General features: G+C 42.2%; 2 protein-coding genes across 5 annotated transcripts in view; both read left to right on the forward strand.

Annotated features, from left to right (window-relative positions):
- The first annotated feature begins 356 nt into the window (after positions 1-356).
- hmgcs1 (3-hydroxy-3-methylglutaryl-CoA synthase 1 (soluble)) lies at positions 357-9,883 on the forward strand. Its single transcript, XM_031875771.1, has 10 exons — positions 357-438; positions 1,610-2,058; positions 2,370-2,495; positions 3,008-3,172; positions 5,781-5,949; positions 7,096-7,266; positions 7,876-7,982; positions 8,107-8,232; positions 8,712-8,869; positions 9,180-9,883. Exons 2-10 carry the CDS (start codon positions 1,611-1,613, stop codon positions 9,255-9,257), a joined length of 1,548 nt encoding a protein of 515 aa, XP_031731631.1. The 5' UTR covers positions 357-438; position 1,610; the 3' UTR covers positions 9,258-9,883.
- A 10,486-nt stretch (positions 9,884-20,369) lies between these two features.
- tln1 (talin 1) overlaps positions 20,370-27,842 on the forward strand; it is a 93,122-nt gene continuing 85,649 nt past the window's right edge. For 3 of the 4 annotated variants that reach the window (XM_031875782.1, XM_031875786.1, XM_031875785.1), the window contains exon 1: positions 20,370-20,536. The gene's annotated coding sequence lies outside the window, so the exon portion shown is untranslated. The other variant, XM_031875784.1, reaches the window with a different exon arrangement.

Raw genomic sequence — 27,842 nt, forward strand, 5'->3', positions numbered from 1 at the left:
CGTACAGTCTATCTGTGACGGACCCGCTGAATGGATCATGAATGGATCATGGATGACTGTTGCCATGGCCACACTACTTTGGTTTTTCAAGCGCAGCCCACTGCTGGGTCTACCGCGCCAGAAATTTAACAGTCTGATTGGCTCCTTCTCTCTCACCAGACATCGTACAACTCACGCTATTGGTCTGCAGATACGGCTCTGGCGCGTGGTTTTGATTCCTAATCTCCGATTGGCCAGAGATGTGCGGGACTTGGTAGCGCCGCATGTTGTGTGTGAGCTGTGATTGGCCAGGAGGCCAGGTGCTGTAGAGCAGGGCGGACGCTGCGCTGTCATCGTCATACATAAATACACTTCTGCCGGACCGTCAGAGAGTGGTGGACCGGACACAAATAACGGAGTAACGTCAGTAACTTTAGTAACTTTTACCGTCACGCTCAGGTGAGAAAATCCATGTAACGTTACGGTCTGCAACTTTATATATTTTGTATCACCTAAACAGTTGAACGTGTTATAATCGTCTGTTAAGTCTTGATAAACGATATTAGTCAACATAAGCTTGTTATCGCGGGTGTCGGTGTGGAATCTTAATTACATCAGAATAGCTCGCCACTCTTTCATGTCTATCACAGTAAGTTAGCTTTATAAATGTAACAAGACACAGCTAGCGTTACATCAGGCGGCTGTATGGAAATTCCAGCCCCATCAGAAAGGAAGCGGTCCGTCACCTATTGGGTCCGGGTGGCAATATAACTGCTGTATTATGGGCCAGCAAAAGTAAAAGTCTTTTCTTTTTAAATGGTCACATAGTCTTTCAGGCAACAAATCTGTCTTTTCTTCAACCATTGACCCTAAAACGTGACCGAGTCTAACGGGTTAATGTTTCAGATTTTGGAATTAACCCAAATTCTAGAAGATCCCATTGACCTTTCACCCAGTGTTGCTCTCCTCTAGCCTTTGTATCTGCTCTTATCTCCCAAACACAAGCGTTATGTAGCCGTTTAGGTACGTAGGCTAGCTAGCTGTCAAACTTAAGACATAATAAATATGCCACATTTAACTTTAGCCCTGTGCCGTTACAGCTAGCGTTAGCCACATTCTCTGGTTTCACGTCTTCTGTTAACCTTAGCTCCTGGCGTGTTTGGTTAGTATTTAAACGTTAAAGCAGAATAGTATCTCAACCAGCACAATACATGTCATACTACTATTGAAACGGCCGTAGCTAGCATGCTAGTTATTGGTCAGTGTTTTCTGTGACCTTGCCGGATAGCTAAACTTACATTAGCTAAAAAAACGTAAGATCTCTTAGCTAACAGCGGAACAATGTCACAACCATATTGTCTAATGTTGCTTTGTGGCTCCACTGTTGGCTCTAGTGGACTGTGAGGTTATCAAACAGTTGCTCAGTTCTCTGTTAACATGTCCAAAGGGCGAAAAAGTACATTTGTGTGTTGATGCACCTGAACAAACAAATGACACTTGTATATCAGGAGCACTGATTGGCTCCAACACTGTAGACAAATGTAAGGTTGTTTTACTCCAACAGTAACAACACACATATTTATCACATTGATGTAATGCTGAACCTGTAACCTCTTCTCAACCCATTCAGGATGCCAGGATCAGCCCCGATCAGCTGCTTAGGACCATGGCCCAAAGATGTGGGTATCATCGCCATGGAACTGTACTTCCCGTCCCAGTATGTGGACCAGGCCGAGCTGGAGCAGTTAGACGGTGTAACAGCTGGTAAATACACTGTGGGCCTGGGCCAAGCTCGCATGGGCTTCTGCTCAGACCGGGAGGACATCAACTCTCTGTGCCTGACGGTGGTGCAAAGGTTGATGGAGAGGAACAGTCTGTCCTATGACAGCGTGGGCCGACTGGAGGTCGGCACAGAGACCATCATCGACAAGTCCAAGTCTGTCAAGACGATCCTCATGCAGCTGTTTGAGGACTCTGGCAATACAGATGTGGAGGGCATTGATACCACAAATGCCTGCTACGGGGGTACGGCTGCACTCTTCAATGCCGTCAACTGGGTGGAGTCCAGCTCATGGGATGGTGAGTGAACATAGTTTATTTTTCCCATTGATTGATTCATTGTATAGTCTATGAATTATCAGAAGTGTAGAAGGTTTTGTTCAGTTGCATATTGATTACTGCTAAAGCCTGATTGATGAGATGATTCCATTTTAGCACATAATAGCATTTAGTCAGTCTTAATTGTTAACAAATATATTGTTACATACACTCTTATAGGATGGTTTGCTGAAACAGTCTTGTGCCTCTGTGCTGATGAATACATTTTAGAGAATCGACTTGTGTGTATGTTTGTGTATAAACATGCTTCTCCTCGTGCTCCCTCTCTGCAGGGCGCTATGCTCTGGTTGTAGCGGGGGACATTGCGGTCTACGCCACAGGAAGTGCCCGACCGACGGGAGGTGCTGGTGCTGTGGCCATGCTGGTCGGGCCTAATGCTCCTCTGGCCTTTGAACGAGGTCAGCCATGTGACCTGTTCACTGTGCACAACTTGTCAGGCAGCACTCTTCAATGATTGATGTATTGATAAGACCCCACTGTTATTTAGCCGATCCCATCATCCAAATGCTGATTAAGTTACTTCACTTTTTTACCAAGTTTTAATTGAATCTTCTCTGCTGTTAAGCACTGAGATCATTGTCGTCAAACACTTGGAAGGAACATGTGCATAAGAGCCAGGCTCTCTGTCGTCTCATATCTGTCTTGTGTGAATTTTTTTTGGGGACAATTAAGTGACTTTTACAATGTGCACTGGTTAGTTGAGACATTGTATGTGTTGAACTATACATTTAAATACCAGACACTATCTCAGTCATTCTCTGAAAGTTTATAAACAGCAATAGAAAAGTTAATCTGTGAGAAGATTAAAAAAATGTTCCAGCTTAGTGTAGGCAGCCATAAATGCATAGAATGAGCTCTACTTATGGAAGGACTTGAATTGATCCAACTGCTGCTGCTGTCTGTGTTGCAGGTCTGCGAGGGACCCACATGCAGCATGCATATGACTTCTACAAGCCAGACCTGATGTCCGAGTATCCAGTGGTGGACGGCAAGCTGTCAATAGAGTGCTACCTGAGTGCCTTGGACCGCTGCTACTCTGTGTATCGTAACAAGATCCACGCACAGTGGCAAAGAGGTGGGTTAAGACTGTAGTCTATGATCAATATAGACCGATGCTCCATTTCAAAGTGCTCCTTGTAGACAATGCAAGCCCAAGAGGGGCAGAGGTGTCAATACCCCGTTTCCCCATCATGGTCCCTGTTTGGTTTTCCATTAGCAGAAGTTGTGGATGGACTTAGTACCTGGTACTGGTTTTGGTACCAGCTCAGTTGAGGTTACAAGGGAGCAGAGCGGATACGAGAAGGTGGAGTAAAAACACTGCAGACCTCCGATTGGTCACAGAGAATCATCATGGAACGCCATTTTTAAATGTACCATCAATGGCGGCACGATTTTAAAAAAATAAAAAAATAAATAAATAATAATAATAATTCAGCCTGCAAACCCACAGCGTGGTGGAAGTACAGAGGTTCCTCTGTTTGGTTGCGAGAGACCACGCTGTTTGTGTCGCATTGAGGATGGTGTCACTGCAATTTTACGTTGCGTTGCTATGACGATCAGATGAGTCCTGCCTACATGAAAGGGTATTACTATATATATAGATGGATAGATAGCGGGTAAAATAAGTATTGAACGCGTCACCGTTTTCTCAGTAAATATATTTCTAAAGGTGCTATTGACATGTAATTTTCACCAGATGTCGGTAACAACCCAAGTAATCCATACATACAAAGAAATCCCAACAAACATGTTCAGAAATTAAGTTATGTGCAATAAAATGGAATGACACAGGGAAAAAGTATTGAACACGCTTACTGAAATTGATTTAATACTTGGTACAAAAGCCTTTGTTGGTAATGACAGCTTCAAGATGCCTCCTGTATGGAGAAACTAGGCACATGCATTGCTCAGGTGTGGTTTTGACCCATTCTTCCAAACAAACAGACTTCAAATCTTCAAGATTCCGTGGGCCTCTTCTATAAACTCTGATCTTTAGTTCTTTCCATAGATGGATTCAAGTCAGGTGATCATCTGGGCCATTCTAGCAGCTTTATTTTTTTTCTCTGAAACCAATTGAGCACTGTTGGGGGGCCATAATCCGGAAGTGGAAAGAACATCATTTAACCATAAACCGGCCACGACCAGGTTCTCCTCGCAAGATTTCTGACACAGGAGTGAAAAGAATTATCAGAAGAGTTGTCCAAGAGCCAAGGACCACTTGTGGAGAGCTTCAGAAAGACCTGGAATTAGCAGGTCCAATAGTTTCAAAGAAAACAATAAGTAATGCACTCAACTGCCGTAGCCTGTATGCACGCTCGCCACGCAAGACTCCATTGCTGAAGAAAAAGCATGTTGAAGCTTGTTTAAAGTTTGCTGGCACAACATTTAGACAAGCCTGTGAAATATACAGAGAATATAGTCTGGTCAGATGAGACCAAAATTGCTCCCATCTACCAGGATGATGAAGATGAAACGAGGGTGGACATTTCAGCAAGACAATGAACCCAAACACACAGCCAAGGAAACTCTCAACTGGTTTCAGAGAAATAAAATAAAGCTGCTAGAAAGGCCCAGATGATCAGCTGACTTGAACCCAATAGAAAATCTATGAAAAGAACTCAAGATCAGAGTTCATAGAAGAGGCCCACGGAACCTTGAAGATTTGAAGACTGTTTGTGTGGAAGAATGGGCCAAAATCACACCTGAGCAATGCATGCGCCTAGTTTCTCCATACAGGAAGCTGTCATTGCCAACAAAGGCTTTTGTACGAAGTATTAACTCAATTTCAGTAAGCGCGTTCAATACTTTTTTCCTGTGTCATTTTATTACACATAACTTAATTTCTGAACATATTTGTTTAGATTTCTTTGTATGTATGGATTACTTGGGTTGTTACCGACATCTGGTGAAAATTTCATATCAATAGCACCTTTAGAAATATATTTACTGAGAAAAATGGTGACGTGTTCAATACTTATTTTACCCGCTCTATCTATCTATCTCAGAAAAGCACCTTGTCCAAAAAGCGAGTGGAGCCGAGCTGAACCGTACCATGCATTGGAAAGTCAGCATTAGTGACTCATTGAACCTTATTACTGCTCCATGTTAAAGACCGTACATCTGAAGACGGAAAAGCCCATAATAATACTGCTGCTACATGATGGGAGCAGTTGACGGTATCGGTGTGATCCTTCTTCTTTACCTGGTGTATCTGTTAGTCAGAGAACCTTCTGTTGGAAAGAGGATGTTGCTGAAGCATGTGGAGGGACTGGTCCGATAAGAGCCTGATGAGTTAAGAGGGTTTAGGACGTTCTCTGTGCTAAAGGGTTTACCTCAGTTCAGTGGCCATTAAGTAATTTAATGAGATGAGCCTTTAACCTAATGTGTCAACAATGTACATTTAGCGTCTTTATGGACATTTGCAGCTCTCCTCTCTGGACTTGATATAATGGGCTGTGTTTCTAGGCGGCACAGAGACATCTCGCAGAGAAACTGTCCCCTTGGTATTTTGTACGTGGTGCAGAGGTGCAACACGAGGAGGTGTATGCAGATAAAGCACAGCCAGGTGAATTGCGTTTGGATAAAAGCTATTCTCATTGCTCTTTGCAACCGTGTCAATGAAATGGAACCCAGTGTGTTAGAAATTCTTGAGGCTCATATGATCTAATCCTTCTTCTTCACAGAGGGCTCAGAGGAGCGTTTCAGCCTGGATGACTTTGACCATCTAGTCTTCCATTCTCCGTACTGCAAGCTAGTGCAGAAGTCGTTGGCTAGACTGATGCTGAATGACTTTCTAAACCACCCCAGCCCCAACACTGAGACGGGACCCTTCACAGGCCTCGATGCCTTCAGGTACACTCTAACTAATACAGCTGGACAGCAGACAGGGGTGTGGTCCTTTAAGAAAAACGGGCCTCTTGAATACAGTCCGGATTTAAAGGAGCACTCCTGTCGATGTGGACGTTGTTTTCAGCTGTAACCTTTACATAGATAATATTAGATTCTATGGTAATGCTGTGAATGAACAGCTTGTTTTACACATCGTGCATACTAGGGAGAAAACCTCCCTCTTCTTCTCTAGCATCAGCACACAGACGCGTGCGTCTTTCACTAGTTCTCCTGGATGTCCGGCTCTCTCCACCTCTTTTTTTCACATAGAACGAACAAGGTAAAAGTGCACATGTAACTGGTGCTCCAGTGGTCCCCTGAAACCAGCGCTAAAATGAGCTTAAGTCAGCTCCTAAGTCATGTCCTAGATGTGCGGAAGTGCCAGAGGCTTTCAGCAGTCAAGCCAGCCACCATCTTGAAGCGCCTCTATTCATGCAGTTACAGTACATCTTGTATACTAAATAAAAAGATTATACTGCAGAGAAGCACAATGGATTTCTGCTCAAAATGTTCCTATGATCATGTAATGCACATTACTGTACAGGGAAAGTCACCTCATAGCACATTGTAACACTGACAATGCCTCATATTTGAACTTTCATAGAAAATGTTATGACTGGACATATTAAGATGCTAGCCTGATCTCTTAGGATCACAGATATGATCATTTGTAACTAGTTTTGAATTGGCCTCAGCTGTTCCCCAGGGAGCTGATTGATTGCCTGTAGCTTCAGTCCTCTTATCTCTGACCATGTCATACATGGAGTCATCAGGTGGTACATGTCAGGCACAGAACATATTGGTCACATGGGTCCAGTGGTTGTTTGACTTCATAAGACATAATATACTGTAGTATTTCATCTCGCATGTAAAATATAATATACTCTTGCTCTGCATGTGGTATGACTTTAGTCTTCACACATTTCCTCTTTATCCGCCAAATGCAACAAGTTGTTTGTCAACATATGACTTCAAATCGTACAATCTCAGTATTTCACTCAACAAAGATGGTTTCTCTATTAACCAGGTGGCAAAAGTACAAACTAGTTATTCTATGACATCAGGAATGGTGATTCTGATGAATTGTGTGTGTGTGTGTTTGGATGGTAGAGATGTACGACCAGAAGAGACCTACTTTGACCGGGATGTGGAGAAGGCCTTTATGAAGGCCAGTGCAGATCTGTTCCAGAGGAAGACCAAGCCCTCCCTGCTGATCTCTAACCAGAATGGAAACATGTACACGCCCTCCGTCTATGGCTGCCTGGCATCAGTCCTCGCAGAGTAAGTCTGTCTGACTTTTTTCATTCATTCATCTCATCATTTAATCACAAAATGTGTTTTACATCAGATTATAATAACTCAAAACAACATTTCTAGATTCAGTAAAGACCTGAGCAGTGAAAAACACAAAGTGTCTGCTGAAGAACAGACTAACCCTGCTGTAGACGCTCTGCTTCAGTAGATATTGAACCATAATGGAGACGGGTCCTGAACCCAGGTCCTCAGCACCCAATGCAAGTGGATCTGTTGGACGAGTCCCTCCTTTTTTTACAGGCAGTGCAGCATTGGTGTGAGAGGAAGCGGAGCCTAACGGGGCTCATTCAGTCACTGCAGAGCCTTCCTATTTACCTAATACTACCAACTCAAACTCATTATTTTGACATAACCTGCAGCTAATTGTAAGGTGAGATCTTTAGACAACAGTTAATTGTTACACTGTATATGCAGTTCACTGCGAGTCTCAGTGGTTCGGGGACGTCACTGTGAAGTCACCAAAGTTTCTGGCTGCAAAGAGATGGCTCTCATAGATTCTGGTGTGGCTCATTGAACTGGTAGAAACAATTGAGTGTTGGCGTATGTAAGGAGACTGTTTGTTTTTCTCTGTTGCAGACACACATCATCACAGTTGGCAGGACAGAGGGTTGGAGTGTTCTCTTACGGTTCAGGATTTGCTGCTACTCTGTATTCTCTCAGAGTCACACAGGACCACACACCTGGTGAGTCAGCCACGGTCCGGTTCACCTGTGTGATGTGGATTAAGTTAGAACCTGATGTCATGATAGAACTGTAGAAGCTAACAGAAGGTGTGTTCTTTCATGTGATTCATTGACTTTGTTTCAGGGTCTGGTCTGGAGAAACTTGTGTCCAGCCTGAGTGACCTGAAGGCCAGACTGGACTCGAGACAGAAGGTTTCGCCTGCTGTCTTCTCTGAGAACATGAAGCTGAGAGAAGAGACGCACCACCTCGGTATGACCCTGTTGTCACTGCTGCTCATGTTTGGTTCTGCTCGTTCACAGTGACCGTCACAAGTCTGGCAGGAAGTAAAGTTCTTAGAAACTCCTGAAAACAATGGCTGCTCAACCTCTCTGGCTGCTGTTCATCACAACTATTAAACTATGAAATTATGGGGAAGATGGAGCTTGACATGACTCACAATATTGAACTTTCAGGCTGTACTGCAGTACGCGGTGAGCTAGTACAGGAAGGACTAAATCCTCTTAGTAGCTTTAATATCGCTGTCTGACCAAAATTATCCAATTTTAAAATACTGAATTCAAGAAGAAAGCTGATTTTGATGTAAAGAAAGTTTAAAGACACTTGGGTTAATGGTCCTTAGCAGACCAACAACACTAAAGTGGAATGCATTTATCAATGGGTGTACTTTTCTTTTTTTTCTTTTTTTTTTTTTTTTTTTTTTTTTTTCTTCTTTCTATCTGTCCTCACAGCCAGCTACGTCCCTCGAGGCCCAGTGGCGGATCTGTTCCCGGGGACATGGTACCTGACCCGAATAGATGACAAGCACCGTAGGGAATACGCCCAAAGACCTCTGGACAATGACCTGTCAGCAGAGCCAGAAATAGTTCGCTCCAGCACTGCCCCCGAGGTACAGGAGGACTAAACGTTTGAACATGCTATCTAATGTAGATCAAAGGAACCAAGGTCTGGGAACACAGTGACGTCAGTATCGAGTCCTAAAAAGACTTGATTACATTCATCGCATACATCTACATGCATAAAAAATGACCGAATGAAACAGTCTTTCTGTAAAGGAGGAGGAGTTTAGAGCAGCCGACTGGTGAATGTGACGTGACTGTTGTCCTACTGATATGATTAGTGCGCGTTCATAACGGAGCAGCAGGTCGGATAAGAACCATTTGGTGCTTTGTTAACCAGCAGTTGTTTTTCTCCTCCAGCACATCCCCAGTCCAGCCAAGAAGATGCCTCGCATCCCTGCAGCCACCGCTGGCCCCGAAGCTGCCGTCAGCAACTGAGCACTGAGCTTACCTCTGAGAGGTATCAAGGAAACTCTAACAACTAGACGACACTAGAGGTCCGACGGGTAGTAAGACCCAACAGTGTCCCCTCTGAAAACACCAGACTAACTAAATTAGGTTGGAGCCGTGTGGACGCCTTCCCATCGTCCCCCTGTTGTCCACATGTAATACTGTCGGACAGTAAAGTCCATATTTGACCACAGTCTATTTTGATCACGATAATCATTTGTTTTAGCAATCCTTTATTTCAATGTTAACAATTGTACATATTTTCCTTTTGCATTTGTGCAAAGTGGACCGTTTCTATTTGGGAGAAGCACAGGCAGATGTTTGCAAAGATTATTGCTGATGTTGAGTTAAACAAGCAGGCTTCCTACTGGCAGCTGGCAGCCAGTGACGGGAAGAGGAAATGGACAGAATGAATGTGGTTGCAGGCCTCCTGCTGATTTAAAAGATCAAAGGGAAGTGTGCCGCAACCGTGTTAATACATTGAAAAAGTGCTGACGCCACAGCAGCCGGAGGCGGAGCGCCTACCCACCCCACTCTGCTCTTTGTGTTCAATACCTCAGTTTTCTATGAAAAGATGTGGTCAGTTTTCTGCAGCTTCATCATGTGACCCTGTGACCCCCCCCCCCCCATCAGGAGCAGTGGGACTCAAGACTCTCCCAGAGAGCTTCACAGGAGGGAGGTGACTCGTGTAGGAAACATGAAGATGTTAAAGTGGGAGTTGTGTTCCATGTTGCACCCAAGCTTTTTTGGATAACACCAGTCATGTATTGCCATGAAAAGCCTAAACCCATTGAGTGTGTAGCTGCTGCTGTTCTACGTCAGGTTAACTCAACCTTCCAAAGTAATTTGCTCTGATTGTTTTCAAAGTCTCCACAGAGACGGCTTGAGGAGATGCACGGCAACATTTGTCATGAAATACTTTGTAACTCTTAATAATTCAATTAAATGAACAAATGGTTGATTAATCATTTATCAAATGACAAACTTTCTGTGGTTTCAGTGTCTCGTTTGAAAACAAAGACCTTTTCACGGTAGTCCTTTAATGTTTTTGCAGACTAGATGATTATGTCTTTGAGTCACTCCCACCACGTGTACAGTAACAGTTCTTCCTTCCAGACAAAGAGAAAGCAGCCAGCTAGTTGTCATTCCATGATGGCCTGCAGTAGTCCGACTGCAGCCGTCCTGGGAGCTCTTCCTGCTGTCGTGGAACACACAATAGTGAGGCGACGTCAGTGGGTTTAGACTTTTTCTAAAAAGTAACAACTAACTGAAAAACATTACACCAGTGTCATCCTTCAGTACAATCTGCAAAATGTCTTTTTAGTTGTGACAGAAGAACATTCTTAGATTATTGAAAATGAGTCATGAAACTCCCCTTTACCCTTTGGGACTCACACAGGAGAGATACATCTAGTGTTAAAGCCTAACCTTTGTCCGTCACTAGGGACTTCTTTTATAATTCTGGCATTTTTATGTTAATGTACAAGGCATACGTTTCTGCAAGGGGGTGAGTTTTAGTTTTAATTTTTTTTCAAATTTTGGAAGTTGAACCTCAGCTCCTATGATGAGTATATAATAAAGTAGCCAAAAATACAGACACTTAAACCCTGAAGGACAAAAATGTCCCCATGGAAACCTAATAAAACCACAATGTTTGATTATATCATATCAAGCTTACAGTCTTCAACATTGTACTTGTACATGTTCTCATGTTTGCTCTGTGGGGTAAAAACGTGCTGTTCTCTTGGTGTCCACTAGGGTCATCACGGCTCTATAATGGAGCACTGCTGTATTTGATGAAGTGCATCATCATCTATGTTGTTGCTAATCATTGACATATCCCAGACTGAAAACAAATCACTTAGTATCCAGAAAATTACTTTTTTGTTTAACTTTTCATAAAGGGTTAAAATTCTGAAAACTAATGCAGATTTGGTAGTTATGAGACTGAAATTGGTCAAAAGAGAACTTGGTAAAAGTGAAGAATAATAATATATCATTTTATGGTAGTTTTTCTTGACATGGACATTGTGGTCCTCTTCAAGACATCAGGGCAGCTTGTTCAATGTGAGGCACAGGGGTCAGGTTTACACTCCAAACATCCACATCTGCTTCAGTAAGAACAGGCTCGCTGCTCCACCCAGCAGCAGTTTGCTGAGAATAACACAGTCTGATACAACAGCCCTGCAATGAACACTACCTCCAATCACTTTTTAGTGGTGGTGTTGGACGTTGAAGATGTTTCTAATATTTTCTTGTTTGTTTTCTATCAATGACAGCAGACTGATTATTCAGCACCTCTTCTATAATGCAGAATGACCATGATGTTGAATCTCCACCTCTAAAACTACTGTTTCAACACAAATGGAACAAGGCTGAAAAAAGTGTAAATGACCAGTGTCCTATTAAAGGTTGATTCTATGTAATCCATTCCTTTATAAACTGACAGATGCTGAGCTCACTTGTCCTAATATAATGTGCCTTGGCTCCAGATGTGCAGTCACTACACACAGTTCAGAGGAGATGGCGGATAGCTGAGGGACCAGGGAGTCTGGAACAGAGCAGCGCTGGCTCCGCCTCATTAAAAGCTTGAGAGCAGCAGCAGTCCGATGATATATTGGCAGAAAAATATTATAGATTTCACCTTCATGGGTATAAACTAGATCAGACAGTTGTGCAAGAGTTATTTGCGTTGTGAAAGCACTTTGTGAGCCAGTGATTGGTAGATATGAATGTGTGTTTTGGAGAGACGTCAATCAAACTGAATCAGCTGCTGTGAATATGAACCACAGTGCAAATAGCTGAAGGGAAATATATGAATCCAAACTAAAGTGCTGTGTTTCATGGAGTTCTAGTTTAGGAGTCGTAATAGTAACTGACAAACTGTCTCGACATATGTCTGACCAGAGCTGTTCACATCTTATTCCCATCTCATAAGGCTTTCAGTCCTTATTCAGCACTAAGGAGTGTTGTGGAGGGTATACATGTCCCTCACGAAGGAGATTCTCCACATCAGGGTCATGAGGTCATTCCAGGTCCTAGGTTGGCGCTGAGAAAAGATCTTAATAGTGCTTTTGGTGATGGTCCCATTTTTAGTCCAAGAGTCTCGCACTATACCTCAGTAGACATGAGTTCATGGTCTCAATCTCTCGTTTCAAGTCTTCTTCAATACAGCATGATGTTCATTTAGAAAATGATGGTCCATTTAGAGTCAAACAGACCATAAAGCAGGGTATGCTTTAAGGCGGGCTTACTGTGATTGACAGGTCTCTACCAGAGCCGTATACGACGTCTCTACATCACTCCTCCACAGTCCAAATAGGGTCACTTCAGTCATTGGTTGCGACAGACAAATTGCCAAACTCGAGGCCTCATAACATCTGTCCACAAACCAAATGGTGATGTCTCACGATGACTACGTCCACTTCTTATGTACAGTCTAAGCCAGCAACATGTGTCAATTTCCGCATGTCCCCTGAAATAAACACAAGTGTTGATCTGGATCAATTATTTGGTGAGGGCATTACCAGGGTCTTTCTCAGGGCACTCACAGTCACATCGGGGGCCCTCAAGTTACCTGTGGAGAAGTCCAACACAGCGACGCTCAGCCAGAGGCTTGTGGGTATCCCCACACCTGTCCAGCACATCTCCTTTACAGATGTTGCCCAACGGGACAGGGTTTGTCAATGCTGCATATTTAATTACATAAATAATTACATGCAAAACTCACATTTTCAATGCTAAATGGACTAGGTTTTTGACCCCTCTACATGCATAGTTAAAGTTTTTTTCACAGCACCCGTTTAAGTTGTGTAATTACATAAAAAGCTTTGCAAAGGAACAGAGCCCCTGCCAAGTTCCGGTTCAACAGAGTTTAACAGAACAGCAATAGAGAGCATCTTGACTGGAAACAGTACAAACTAGCACGGGATGTCTATGGACCAGTACAGAAGGTTCTCCATCTACCAGGCATCAGTGATATCGGTGAGGTGGGGTGCCTGCGCAGAGCGTTTTTTTGTATACTGTAGTTGTGTCAGCTGGTAATGAAGCTCTGTGATCTTGGTCACAGTGGTCATCCTGACACGCTGAGTTGTCTGAAGACTATCGCTTGACTGAAGCATCACACAACCTCCACCTCTGGTGGTTTCTCATACTGTGAGAAGAGTCTGGTGGGTCCAGGAGCACCTCATCAAACAGGAGATTCAGGTCACTCAGACAAATAGTAAAACATGGCAGATTCAGTAAATATAATAACTACTGTTATTAATATATACTGATGTTTTATCAGGGCCAACCATATACAACTGCAAATACATTGTGTCTTGAATGAAGGAGAGGCATGTATTTAACAGGGTGTGTGGTGATCACAGTGCTAATATCAAGGAGAGCACAGTATGATATGCTGACGATATGAACAATCAAGATGGCCGCCGAGGACAGGTGTGGTGTGTTGGGCTCCACACCAATCCTCTTATTTAACATTTTACTCCAGACTATATCAGTTTTAGCCGATGCTTTTCAACGAAAATGCTTCAACTCAAAGAAATACTTGAATCAAAGACAAGAATCAAGTAAAAGCTACAGAGAAAATGGAGGTGTTTGGACACTGTTATTCTGCTTGTGGTTTTTGCTTGTTCCACCTGCTCAAGATTGAATTTCTTTGGACACGGATATTTGACTGTTTATTCCATTTTCTGGCAGAAAGAACATTTCAATGGAATTTCTAGTAGAGACAGCAAACAACGCACCAAGAGAAGCAAACAAAGGTATGTTTACAGCACTCTACTGTTTCTGCTGTTACTAAGTGGGGATATACAACTGAATCCTGGTCCACTAGCAAACATTATCCTAGACCAAGAAAGTCCTGTGTCCAAGGATTATCTTCATGAATCAGTGCAAGTTTGCTATGATTGTACTGGAAGGAAGGGAACCAACTGATATTTTCCCTTTGGGACTGCTGGCTACTGATCAACAGCAATGCATTGGTGGCTCTACTCTTCATCCAGATAAATGTGAACTACTGGATGGAAGAAACAAACTTTCTGCCACCACCAGGTCTGGCCCAGGCCCAAGTAGCAGCATACCAGCTACAACCTGGCTGGGACAGGCCCTAGCAGTAGCATGCCAGCTACGACTAGGCTAGGCCCAGGCCCTAGCAGTAGCATGCCAGCTACAACTAGGCTAGGCCCAGGCCCTAGCAGAGGCATGCCAGCTGCCGCTAGGCTAAGCGCAGGCCCTAGCAGTAGCATTCCAGCTACAACTGGGCTAGGCCCTGGCCCCAGCAGTAGCATGCCAGCTACCACCAGGCTACACCAAGGCCCCAACATCAGCATGCCAGCTATCACCGGGTCAGGCCCCAGTAGCAGCATGCCAGCTACCATCAGGCTACACCAAGGCCCAAACATCAGCATGCCAGCTACCACCGGGTCAGGCCCAGGCCCCAGCAGTAGCATGCAAGCTACCACTAGGCTACACCCAGGTCCCAGCAGCAGTATGCCAGCTACCAACCAGTCTGGCGTCCGGATCAACACCAACAAGTGGGTCAGCCGTGAGAACAACACCATCACATACTGCGACGGAGGAGACATTTTACCCATTGATAATACAAACTCAATTGTCAATCATTTTAGTCCACTGACTAACTCACACGCTGATATGGATACCTGTTCACAACAAATTGAAAACTCCGAAAACATTGCGCTGTAACAACGAAAGTGAAACAAAGTGGCCTGAATCCAGCTATCAGAAGATTACGTAAATATAAACTTTTCAAAACGGTCAATCATGCCCGGGTGCTCTGGGATACGCACGCAAGACCTAAAGGACTGTTTGGGGGGCATTTGAATATACGAAGTCTCTTGCCGAAAATGGATCAAATAAAACATCTTGTTGTGGATTCAAACCTGGACTTTCTATGTCTCTCAGAAACCTGGCTACATATAAACTCACCCTCTGTTGCTTTGAACGTACGTGGATACAATATACAGTATTTAGAAGAGATAGATCTAGTGGTAAAGGAGGAGGAGTAATGTTTTACATTAAAGAACACCTTAACTGCAGCCAGATTGAGTGGTCAAGTGATGTCAAATTGGAATGTATTGGTCTGAAAGTGTCACTATCATCTCAAATGTCTCTTACTCTTATATGTCTCTACAGACCACCATCGTCCAAATGTGAATTTTACGATCAGCTTAATTCCATGTTAAAGGAATGTGACTTCGACAAAGAGGTTATATTAATGGGTGATTTTAATGTAAATTGGGAGGATAAGTCTGGAAGAAAATCCCTAAAACGTACAATTGATTGCTTTAATATGACCCAGTAAGTGAACAAACCCACAAGGATAACCCACTCTTCTCAGTCCCAGATTGATTTGATTTTTAGCAATAAACCTGAAAGAATGATCAAAACACACAATATGGTAACTGGTATGTCTGACCATAATTTGATACTTTTAACAAGAAAACTTACAAAGAAACGTTTTAGTGTGTCTTCTACCAGAAAGGCTTATCAATTAAGAATACCGAAATGTGACCAAAATTCATTTGAGGATGCTATACAAGGAATTGATTGGAGCAACTGTTTAACGGGTGCAAGTGTGGAGGAAGACAGCAACATCTTCTTATCCACAATACAGACCACAATTAACAGTTTCCTTAAAAAAGCCAAAATTAAACAAAATCAAAAAAACACACTTCCATAGCTAAATAGTGACATCTGGAATTTAATGAAAAAACGGGACAATGCGTTAAAATTTGGACTCAAGTCTAAATTAGGAAATGATAGGCAGAAATTCGTAATGCTGAGAAATCGGGTAACGAAATAACTTAGAAAAGCAAAACCTAATTTTTTTATTAAGATCATTAATGAAGCAGGAGGTAATTCTAAAATAATATGGGATAATATAAAGAAGTTGACAGACAAACAGAACAGCAATTCCAAGAAGCAACTTAAAATTAATGTGAACGGGTGCCTTACACAAGATGAAGTTGTAATTTGTACAGCTTTCAATTCATACTTTATCAACTCAGTGGAAGCTTTAACTCGAAGCTCCAGTATTGGTCAATTTGATCCTACACCAGTAAATGAAGGTCAACCATGCTTCGCTATTCAAGAAGTCTCTGAATCTACTGTCACCAGAGTTCTAGGCTCACTCAAGAACTCTAGGGCCAAAGATGTTTATGGAATTGACTATTTTTCTAAAGAAACATAAAGGCACACTCGTTCACCCGATCACAAGCATTGTCAACAAATCTCTCAGGCAATGTGTGTTTCCAAAAGGATGGAAATCAGCCATAGTAACACCCATTTTTAAGTCAGGAGATTCAACCAATGGCTCCAATTATCGGCCAATCAGTATCCTCCCTGCTGTTTCCAAAATTGCTGAAAAATGTATTGCAGAGCAACTCATTAAACATCTCAACAGCTCTCCATATCAGCTGCATCCTATGCAGGTTGGTTACAGGGCTAATCATTCGACTGAAACACCCAACTGCTTCCTCTTAGAGAATGTGAAGCTTAAAATGGATAAAGGGGGTGTAGTAGCAGCAGTTTTTCTTGACCTGAAGAAGGCTTTTGATACGGTTAATCACAATGTCCTGATTAACAAACTGTCAAAATTTAACTTTTCCCAAGAGGGAGTACCCCAGGGTTCTATTTTAGGACCTTTACTATTCAGTTTATACATTAATGATTTGTCGGCTGTCTGCGATGGGTGTGATATTCAAACTGACAATACAGTGATTTATGTGCACGCAAAGAACAAAGAACAAGCTGCACTTAAACTCACGTCCACAATGACAAATGTAACTAAATGGCTTGCAGATTCCTGCCTTCACCTGAATGTTAACAAGACTGTTTGTATGTTCTTCACAAAGAGGGCTTGCAAAGTGTCACTGGAGCCAGATGTTTATATTGCTGGTGAGAGGCTACAGGTAGTGTCAGATTTTAAATATTTAGAAATTTTTATTGATTCTAATCTCTCTTTTAAAAAACAGGTAAAGCATGTGACAAATGTCTTAAAATTTAATCTCATGAATTTTAGATATATAAGACACTGTCTAACCATGCAAGCTGCAACATTGTATTTTAATGCAATGATTATCCCCCATCTGACCTACTGATTAACAAGCTGGGCACAAGCCAGCAGCACAACATTAAAATCCATTCATATTCTCCATAAACAAGCCCTAAAAACACTTGATAAAAAACCCCAAATTCACCATCACTGCAATATTCTCACCAAACACCATATCCTGATTTGGGAGAACATCATTAAATTCACTGATGTGTGTCTGGTTTTTAAAATTTTACATGGTATGGCCCCACCTCCACTTAGTGATTTTATTAAACAAAGCACTCAAAGCAGCAGACTCACTAGATCTGCTTCAAGAGGTGATTGTGTCATTCCACATAGGTCAAGCTCGTTTAGTAAATCTACATTCTCTATGAAGGCAGCTCACTCGTGGAATGCTGTGCCACCACACATACGTACACAAAACACGTACCAAACATTCAAGCATAACTTAAAGAAATGGATTGTTGCCAATCAGGTGTGCAGATGTAACAGAGTTAAAAATGTACTTTATTATTCTGTTGAGTATGTGTGAATTCTATCTTTATGAGCTATTTTTATTTAGCATTTTATTTTGTTAATGCTTCCTGCGGAAGCGGCGTCTCGCCTCTTTTGTACCTCCAAAGTGTAGTCCCGACTTGCCCTCACAGTGGTGTTTCGTACTGTTGAGGCTAAGTTGTGTGGAATAATGTTGTTGCACTGTTTTGTTGTTTTCTTCGGGAATGTAACTGTTTACGCTACGTACTTTAGTAACTGCTAAGGCGATGACCTTATCAAGCTGTTACGTGCCGTTTTGACTGTGGAAAATATAAGATTAGTGGCTGTTTCAGTTAGCCTTTTTGGCGCCATTTACTTTTACGTCAGGCTGCCCTGTCATATAACGTAACGACGCAGATACTTTGGCATTCCTTTGTGTGAATTCTGTTGTCTTGCATGTTTAGGAGCGGATGTATAAAGAGAGTGAGACCAGGAAGAAACTGATTTATGTTGTCTTCTGCAGGTATGTATTTTCCTTTGTTTAATGTTATAATTTTTGCGGGTTCTGTTAATCATTCCACCTCATGTAGTTGTTCGTTTTGTCCATTTGATGTCGCTGTTAGTCCCGACTTCCCCAGACAGTGGTGTTTCTTACTGTTGAGGGAGCGGATGTATAAAGAGAGTGAGACCAGGAAGAAACTGTGATTTATGTTGTCTTCTGCAGTGAATAAATGCTGGAAAGCTACCCTCTGAGTTGTCTCCTTCAATGCCATTCCAAGTCTGTTACACAAGCATTGATGTACTATCTGTCCTGCCTGCTTGTTTCATCTATATGTGCATTTGTCTTGATCAGTGTTGCTATTTTCCATTTTTTTGATGTGTATGTTAAGTGCTTCAGTGTTATAGGTGCTTGTCCTGTAGGTGGGTCTGTTCTGTGTGACGCATGCTGAAACCTGTTGTGTCTGCTCTGCTTTAATGTCGTACACTTTTCTTTTGCTGTGTTTCGGTTTTGTCTATACGTTGCTGTCTGTTTCTCTATGAATTTTAAGTCTGTTTCAATTTGAGATTTTGTTATTTTAGGCTGCCTTGAATCATCTGGCCAGGGACAGCAGATGGAAATTAGCCTCTCTGGCTAACTCTGGCTCACTTACAGTGCAACTGTTGATTAGTGTGCATTGTCCCTGAAAAATAAATAAACACATCTTTTTGCATTATTTTTAGCATGTTTTAATATGTTTATGGAAACAAACCGGCGTGCGCACACACTTGGAATGTGAGTCGTGTGAGAGGAGATTTAATCACACACAGGGCAACAGCAAGAATCACGACACTATAGTTATCGTAGATTAAGGAGGTACGTAGAGGCAGGTAGAGCTATATATGTCCAAAATGACACAAAAGACCAAGGCTTTTACTAAGCTTAATGTCTAGATTTTGAATATAGACAATCAAAACATTAGACATACAGCAAAATGACATGGGGTTTTTAAAGGACATAGTCGGAGTGATCATGAACAAGAATCCATTGAAAATTTACTACAACCTCTTAAGGAACTGTTTAAAAAAGTATAAAGGATTATCTTATCTTATCTTTATTTAACAGTTAAAATATGAGGACGTTATGAATATCATAATTTCATTTGAGCTGAATTTGCCTTTAATTTTCTCAAAAACTGTACAGTAATATCTGATGAAATTATACATGGGCATAGTAATTGTTTGATATCCTCTTAAGGATTTGTTTTAATAAAATGTCAAATATAGGGAAATTCTGAATATCAAAATGTCTTTTGAGCTAAGTTTCACTTTAATTATCTCAAAAACTGTAGAGTAATATCTCATGAAATTAGACATGTACATAGTTAGGGTCATCATGAACAACAGTCCAGTTAAATTTTGATATAACCTCTTAAGGAGTTGTCTTAATAAAATGTCAAATATAGGTAAATCATGAATATCAAAATGTCATTTGAGCTGACTTTGCCTTTAGTTTTCTCTAAAACTGTACAGTAGAATTACATTACATTTGACATAGAGATATATGGGGTCATCTTTAACAGAACTCCAATGGTAATTTTAGCTAACCAATGAAGGAAATGTTTTTTTTTACAGATCAAAGATTATTATTAGGTAATATTATAATTATCGAACCCTTTTTCAATTAAAGATTATACAGCAGTGTAACTTCAGATTTTATTATTGTTGCATTTCACTTAATGTACAAAATGACGTTGTTTTTGACTTGTTATATCAAATTGGACAAATTATTGATGAAATATAGGTCTATTTCCGGGCTTTTTGGGCTATCCAAGCACCCGGACCGTAGCACCACGAATAGACAAGCATTACATTTCAAGCGCCGGCTGACGTGACCAACGTTCTGCGGATGACGGCTCACTTGACCGCAGTTATATAGGCATGTAGGCATGTTGGGCTTCTGTCATTGGTGAGTCGTGGATGGCTCAGCCAAAGAGCAGCAGTACACCGAAATGTCCACGGAAGAGCGACACCGCCCCACCGCACAGCGACGCGGCCGCTAGGGTGGAGTTTAAGCAGCAGCACTGCTGAGGCGGATAGGGAGGGGAACCAAGAGACGCTGTCTGGCTTTTCCCCTTGCTCAAAAGCTCGCTCTCTACCCGGAATAATCCCAACACCTTCAACTATTTTGGTTTTCAAAGTCGAGGGGCCGCCGGCGGGAGTGGATTCACGCGCTCAGGTCAGGCTTAATGCTTCTTCTTTTTTTACTTTGAAAAGTTTCCACCATTCTAACAAGAAGTCCTTGACGTCAGCATTAGACTCGACGTGGGAGCGAGACAACTCCCGAAAAGTAATTTACGCAGATTAGGCCGCAGTTCAAACTACCGTGTATGTGAAGCTAGTTAATGAACATATCGGAAACGACGTGCTGGTAAGTAACACCACACAGTTGCGACAGACAGCGAAATATGCCCCCCACCCACACACACACGTACACACGCACACTAAACTCAATGTCCTGTAGGCTATTGAGGAACATGCAGAGATGTGTTCAAGTTTCTGTAGAGTAAGTCTGGCATTCTGAGAAGTGTTGCTCTGTCAAAGTTCCTAATTTAAAAGAGCTTACTGTCTCGAGACCACCTCCACAGTCCGGCTCGGTGCTGACCTACAGCAGCCGCTCCGCTTCATGACCCATGTAACGTGTTCAGACCTGGTCCGGACCTGTATGTCCAGACTAGCTCGCATGTGACCTTCTGTCGGGTCTTTTAGTTCTGGTCTAACACAGCTGGGCGTGTTAACAGCTAGCAGACAAGCGAGAAAGAAAAAGTAGCCTCCGGCTGTAAATTCTTACACCACTGTGATGTGGTGTGCGACAGGACGGAGGACTTTGCAGATAGACGTGTTTACTCCGAGCAATACACTTGTGTCAGTAGTGGACTAGAAGACAGGTTGGTATGCGAAAACCTGGTCTGGAGGATTGTGTGAGGCCTAATAACAGCGTGTACATGTTGGCACATGATATGACTGCCTTGCCAAAGGACATTTTCACGGATGTCCATAAACCTATACTGTAATTCCGTGGTCGTTTTTTGATTCTAAATGGCATAGCACGCTGTATGTTCACTACCAGAACAGTTCACATTAAACTGTAATAGTATAGCTACAGTGTGATAGATGGAGATATGTTTGTCAGAAGCCTGAGCTGTCTGTGAAGGTCTGTCAGAGCACAGCCTCGAGTCAAGGCTCACATTCTTTAGTGTCTTACATAATAGTTAAAGTCATTGTTTCCCTACTACTGTGGTGATAAAGTAGTTTTATGCAATAATAGGAGTTCTTACATGAGGCCCACATGCATGTAATGATCAGTGTTGTTTGAACTTAGAGAAGATTGGACCCGATGGATGAAAATAGTTTCACTGTGGACTGTTTCTCTATTCTCAGATGATGTCTGTTAAGACAAACTAAAGAACGAAAACAGTTGTTGATTTGATTTGAAGTATTTTTAGTGTTGAAAGTAGGAAGAAGTATCCTCTGGTTCCAGCCCCCCAATGTGAGCGTCTTGCTTTTCTTCACTTCATGTCTATTTGAAATGTTGATGTTGTGCAACCCTCTCTGTGGCTTTCTGAGAGCGACTTCACGCTGTATGGAGCTGGGAGAGGAAAAAGAACGTCTCCCCCCCCCCCCCCCCCCCACACACACACACACACACACCTTACAGCTTCTCACTCTGCCTTCCAGTGTAGCTGTTCAAAATAGTTAGCACTTTGGATTTCCAACATGTCAGTTGATTATTTAAATGCACCACCGGAGTACTGAACACGTGCAGAGAAGACTGTTGCACTGGTGGCAGAGCAGAGGGCTCAGGGTCATCTGGCCCAGGTTTCGCTTCAAGGGGACACAACGTCATAGGACAAGGCCCTGCATTGGCCAGCCACATGCATGCAAGCTTACAGTCCTGGTAGATGACTGTGTAGCATGTTGTACAGTGTTTTAGTGTCTGATAAACCTTTAAATGTTACTGTTACTGTTGGGCACTTTACATCACAACAGAGCTCCCATACCGTCGTCTTGGGCTGCAACTATATTGACCGCGAGAACAATCCGGATCTAATTAGGTGACAATGATCAACTGCACAGTTTATGTTCTCTGTGTTTAATCCAAACTGCAGGCCACAGCATTGAGTCCTAAGATTGGCAAAAGCGGTGCAGTCGGTCACAGTCAGGACAAAAGGTCTCCATACAGGCAGAGGAGAGCCAGACACACACCATTGGGAAATGAGTTTGATAATCAACCAGTATATTAGTTATGAAATAAGGATCGGTCTGTGTTGAGTTGAAGTTAGTTCCCAGTTCCTTCCCCGTACATGCTGCTGTCATATTGTAAATTGTGAAATTGTTGTTGTAAATTGAGTATGAAAACAAATGAAAGTCGACACAATGGCACCCAATCACTTAAACTTGCCCTCACCTGAATCTCATGATTTCTCTTGTTACATTAAATACATGTGAGATGACTAACAGTTTTGGGCTTCTTCTTTTTAAAAGCTATCATCAGCTGATTTGTAGCTGTTGCCAGCAGATTCTTTGTAGATTTTTTTTTTTTTTGTAGCCAATAAATGTTACAGAGCAAATCTGTTACAGGTTCCTTGTGAAATCTCTCACAGAAAACCTTTAGATCAGAGGCTGGTCAACCAATCAGGCAGCTGACGCTATCGGCCACCATCAGCTTATCGCAGATATTTGTGCCTCAGCGTTTGTTTGTCCCAGCCAATAAAGAACAAGCAATGTGTGTATACAGTTGAAATGTGATATGTGCCAGCTAGTGCTTTAATTTCCCGTATGATATGAATTTTTCACACACCGTCATACCGGTGCATAGCCGAAACAACTGCTTTCACTCTTCAACAGGCAGCAGAATATATTGTTCGCCACCAAGAGCGTTGCAGTCGGAGCTAGTTGTGTTAAGTGTATTGAGAGGGACCCCTAGTCATGGTTATAACTTTATAACAACAATTAATTACCCACAACTAACGCTCTTTAACAGGGCAAAACACCACGACACAACAGTTTGTGACAAATAAACAATTTGTAACACTAATAATTGTACATTTATAAAATGTCACCGCCGAACGGCATGCTGGGTACAGCTCGCCCGCTAGCCCAACAGTCTGTTAACAGCGAGAGGCTCCATCGCTACAGTAACGTTACATTAAAGAACAGAGCGATGCAGGATGAACAAAGACAGACTGGAGATGCAACAATAGAGTCTGTGCCCAAGAGAAGAGCTGGGTCTGCTGTTTGGATTTTAAAAAATTCAACGTTTTGCGAGTTTCTCGAGCCACTGTTGTTGCCGCTGGTGGTAACACGAGCAACTTACTCCATCACCTCAGCAGAAAACATGTGTTGGAATACCAAGAGTGTGATGACGGCCGTCGGATTGGAGGCCGTCAACCAGTAACGTTAACGCGAGTGAAACGGTGAAGCCAAAGGGTCAGACATCGCTTGAAGAGGTATTTGCTCGAGGCACTGCATATGAGAAGAAAAGCAAGCGGTGGAGCGACATTACGGACGCAATAATGACCCATCTATGCAAGGACATGGTCCCGCTACAGACAGTCGAGGAAGACGGGTTCGGAGCAATGATTAAAACACTGGATTCAAGGTATGTCTTACCGGGGCAACAATACTTCAGCCAAACTGCTATCCCAACATTATTCTAACAAACGAGCACACCCTATAGTAAGCAAAGCCTTTATACATGATGACATTAAAATGTTTTTATATTCTATGTATTCCTGGCAGTAGAGTAAGCCACTATAAACCCATATAAAAACAGTCAAGGAAGGTATTAGTTGTTAAAGATGAGTAGATATGCTCCAATCGATCGGCCCGTGACCGGAATCAGCCATTTGATCAGATTGACCGACCATGTCAGCTGACCTGCTTATCAGTCTCAGATGAAGCTGATTGTGCTCGGTCAAATTTACACCCATGCTTCGCATGATTGTTACGTGGCACACGCACAGCGGCACACACGGTAAGCAGCTATTGTCACAACCACACACCCACAGGTTGAGTGTGGAATCACTCACTCCTTCACGGCTCCCTACTCACCCTCCAGCGAGTTCTACGTAGAGGACTATGTTGTGAGCTCATTGGGAAAATAAAAAAAAAACAACTTTCAGAAACTACTTTCGCTGTCGCACAATTAAAGCGTGCCAGATCAACGTCGGCTGGTAGACTACCATCTTAAATGCAGACATCAATTTTTGTGATTGAGTTGAGCTGCCTCTTATGGAAATGCCCTGAGTAAATTCCTGTTCCCCAGGTAAACGGTGCTGCAGCGTTTTTGTCCAGGGCTTTTATTGTGAAAGGTAAGAACAGAAGTAGTAAAGCAGTATGCGATGTCACAAACCAGTGAATGAACACAAAGTACGTTGTGAGTCTTTGTGTTGTGGTGTGCTGCTCTGCTCACATGAAATCTTCTTTGTGCCACAACTCCTGGATTTCTCTCGATTGGCTGCTCTCTCTCTCCTCCGACATTATTCCTTTAGTGCAGTGCATGATGGTATATAGTGCTCGGTTAGTGGTCATCAGTTGGCTATAATATAATATAGGCCATAATAATTCTCACTATACATTCGGACAGCACTACAAAGAGACAAACTCACCGTATAGTGACCCAGCACCAGTGTTGGCTCTAGATTTAGTGACCTTTTAGCCCCTTTAGCCACAATATTTCTTTAAAGCGTCTAGCGACTTTGTCAGACCATCAGGGAGAAAGCGAGACATATATTCAAACATGTTATTTTGTAATTCATTCCCATGTCGCAGTGATCGGCTCTTCTGCCAACAGCGCGGGGGAAATAGATACTGATTCATAAATAGTTTGGTTTATCTAGCGATCCGGCGGCGTTATTCCCATGACCCTCCGGGCAGCGTCCGGGAAACCAGTCTTACGTACATGGATCATAAAACTCTGAATATATCTCAGATTTGACTCATAAATGGAATCGGCGCAAAAAAAGGAAGCAAATATAAGTTTTAGAGATCAAACCTTTTTTCCACCAATACCAATTGCAGATCATTGGTGATCCATATCGCCTGAGTCCGATTGTTTTTGTTGATTGGTTTGATTGTAGCAGCTGGTCTACAACAATACAGACCATTTCTTTTCTTTACCGACCCAAAAATCATTTCAACCGCTCTGAAGTCAGTAAACCATCAAAAATTCTAAATGTTCTCCTGTTACCCTGTTAAAGTCATCTATAGTGGTTATTTGCATAATCAACACATATCAATTGATTATATTTGTATTGATAAAGCATCTTGTCATTAGTATTTTTAATGATTGCTTAGAGCTAGTGTAAACGGGTCATAATTCATCTCTAATATCTATTTAAGTTGCTGTGAAAACATCTGCTTCAAACAACTGGATTTATTCAAGTTCATCATTTTATATGATAACATTATAATTTACCTTCACCGAATACTCATTTCCACTGAACAGCCTGAACGCATCGCAACTACGATCAGCAGTAAAACTATATTTCACCCTAGGATGGTTAGCTAATTAATCCATGGTTGTTATGCGTGAGGATCAACAAGGGTCCGTTCCACCACTATTTAGTGAGCTTTAGTGGCTTCTGATCCACCAGCTCCACACACAGTCAGCCTGTAGAGCAGGAGCTGCGGTGCATTCATGGCCCACTCTCACACCCGTTAAGGAGACCTGCTTTTCATTCCAGTGTGCTGCAGAGAGACTGTGGTGTTTTCACTCAGCCATATTTGGTCAAGACAACATGTGCTGCCACTCCAGCACAAGAAATGATTTGTGTTAGACTCGAGCCAAAGCCTGTGTGCTGTGTGGGGAGTGGAGTAAACCACGAGAGCTCTCCGGTCTCCAGAGATACAAGCAGCTCAGCCTTCATCAGATCAGATGAAGCAGTCAGGCTGTTTGGAGAAAATAGATCCATTTTCAAAGAAGTCAGTGGTTTTGATCTTTGACCTGATTATTGTGTGATAGACTGAAGGAGGCCCAGCTAATTACCAAGCTGAAGCTGTGAGATGATATGTGCACTTCTTCATGAACATTCAGGTTCCCGTGAATCCTGCTGATTCGTTCCGAGTCAGCACCACTGACATTTGAAGAGCATTCTGGTTTATTACACAGAAACATTTCCAAACACACACGTGCATTGTTTTAAGGTAAGCAGTGGGCTTTCCTCTCATACTGAGACAGCAGCTGCTTGTCTGCTCATGTGCAAACCCACTCTGTGCTAGGAATGTAACACTGTGCATTGCTGGTGGTATCACATCATTGTACAGTCTGGTGTTCATTGTAAAGGCTCAGAAGACAAGCTAGTTCTCTATGATCTTAAACTAACTGTCCTACGAGTGTCTGCTGAAAGCTGTGTGTTGACAACGGGCTGCATGTCTGACCTGTGCTGTTGCTGCTTGCAGCTTTCTGGAGAATCGCTCAGAACAAGTCGACACTGAACACTGAGCTTCCTCTGGTCCTCAGCAACACACCTCACATGACATGTCGAGTCACACACTCAAGTCACACTAAAAGGGCCCAAACATCTTTAGATGTACTATGATGTTTAGATATGACTAATATGGATTATGTTACTATTCTGACTCATTGTTCCCTGGAATAACTTGCCAGCCCTGACAAGACTACACTGTGAACAACACATGTGTTGAAGTTCTGTTTGGCTAAATAAAGAGCTAACAGCAGATGTGCGGAGGTTCCATTCAGTTCCATTATGGTGCGTTCAAGCTCCAAAAAGTGCAATGAGTATTATGTGAGGGTATATTACAACGTTATGATGATGTGTTCAAATGTAATCTTGTAAAATGTAGTTTCTGCTGAGAAACTTGAATAAATCCAGTAGTTTGAAGGAGATGTTTTCACAGCAATATAAAAGAGATATTAAAGAGAATTATGAGCTGTTTAACTTCCTAATTTAGTGTTATAATACATCATCAAAACTACAAATGACGAGATGTATTTTCTTTTTAATCAAAGCTAGGATCTAAAGACAAAATACAATCACTTATTTCCTTCTTTAAATTGTCTGTTTTTATGCAGATAACCACAATAGATGACAGTAACAACGTTAAAAGAAGACATTTAGAATTTGACATTACTTTTGTCCAATTGTGTAAATCTCAGTTGATTTGACTTATTTATTAATAGGCCTATATGGGGTTAGTAAAACACCTGGCAGCTGAAAAAGCTTCATGTCAAGCCCTGCTGTGTACTTCTACTTCAAAACAAAAGCTTGTAGTACTACATTTACCAGACAGAGAAATAAGAGAAGAGAAAATAGAACAGTTCAAATATCCTGCATTATTATTTATGAAACTATCCAGAATAATATTAGCATTCAAGGGGCCACCTTGATCAGACGTTAAGTAAATGAAGTACATTGTTCTGATAATTCCTCTTTTTCACTCTTCACTTGAAGTGAACATTTCAATGCAGAACGTTTACTGTGCGGTATTAATAGTTTTACTGTAATAGATAATAGTTTTAC

The sequence above is a fragment of the Anarrhichthys ocellatus genome, unplaced genomic scaffold (genome assembly GCF_004355925.1).
Source record: "Anarrhichthys ocellatus isolate YVR2014 unplaced genomic scaffold, GSC_Weel_1.0 scaffold95, whole genome shotgun sequence".
NCBI lineage: Eukaryota > Metazoa > Chordata > Actinopteri > Perciformes > Anarhichadidae > Anarrhichthys > Anarrhichthys ocellatus.

Bases quoted from the DNA above. Each gene is read 5' to 3' on its own strand.
- hmgcs1 (XM_031875771.1), top strand. From the start codon at position 1,611: ATGCCAGGATCAGCCCCGATCAGCTGCTTAGGACCATGGCCCAAAGAT. The intron at 3,173-5,780 runs GTGGGTTAAGAC...TCTTCTTCACAG, and splicing joins CCACGCACAGTGGCAAAGAG to AGGGCTCAGAGGAGCGTTTC. The intron at 5,950-7,095 runs GTACACTCTAAC...TTTGGATGGTAG, and splicing joins ACAGGCCTCGATGCCTTCAG to AGATGTACGACCAGAAGAGA.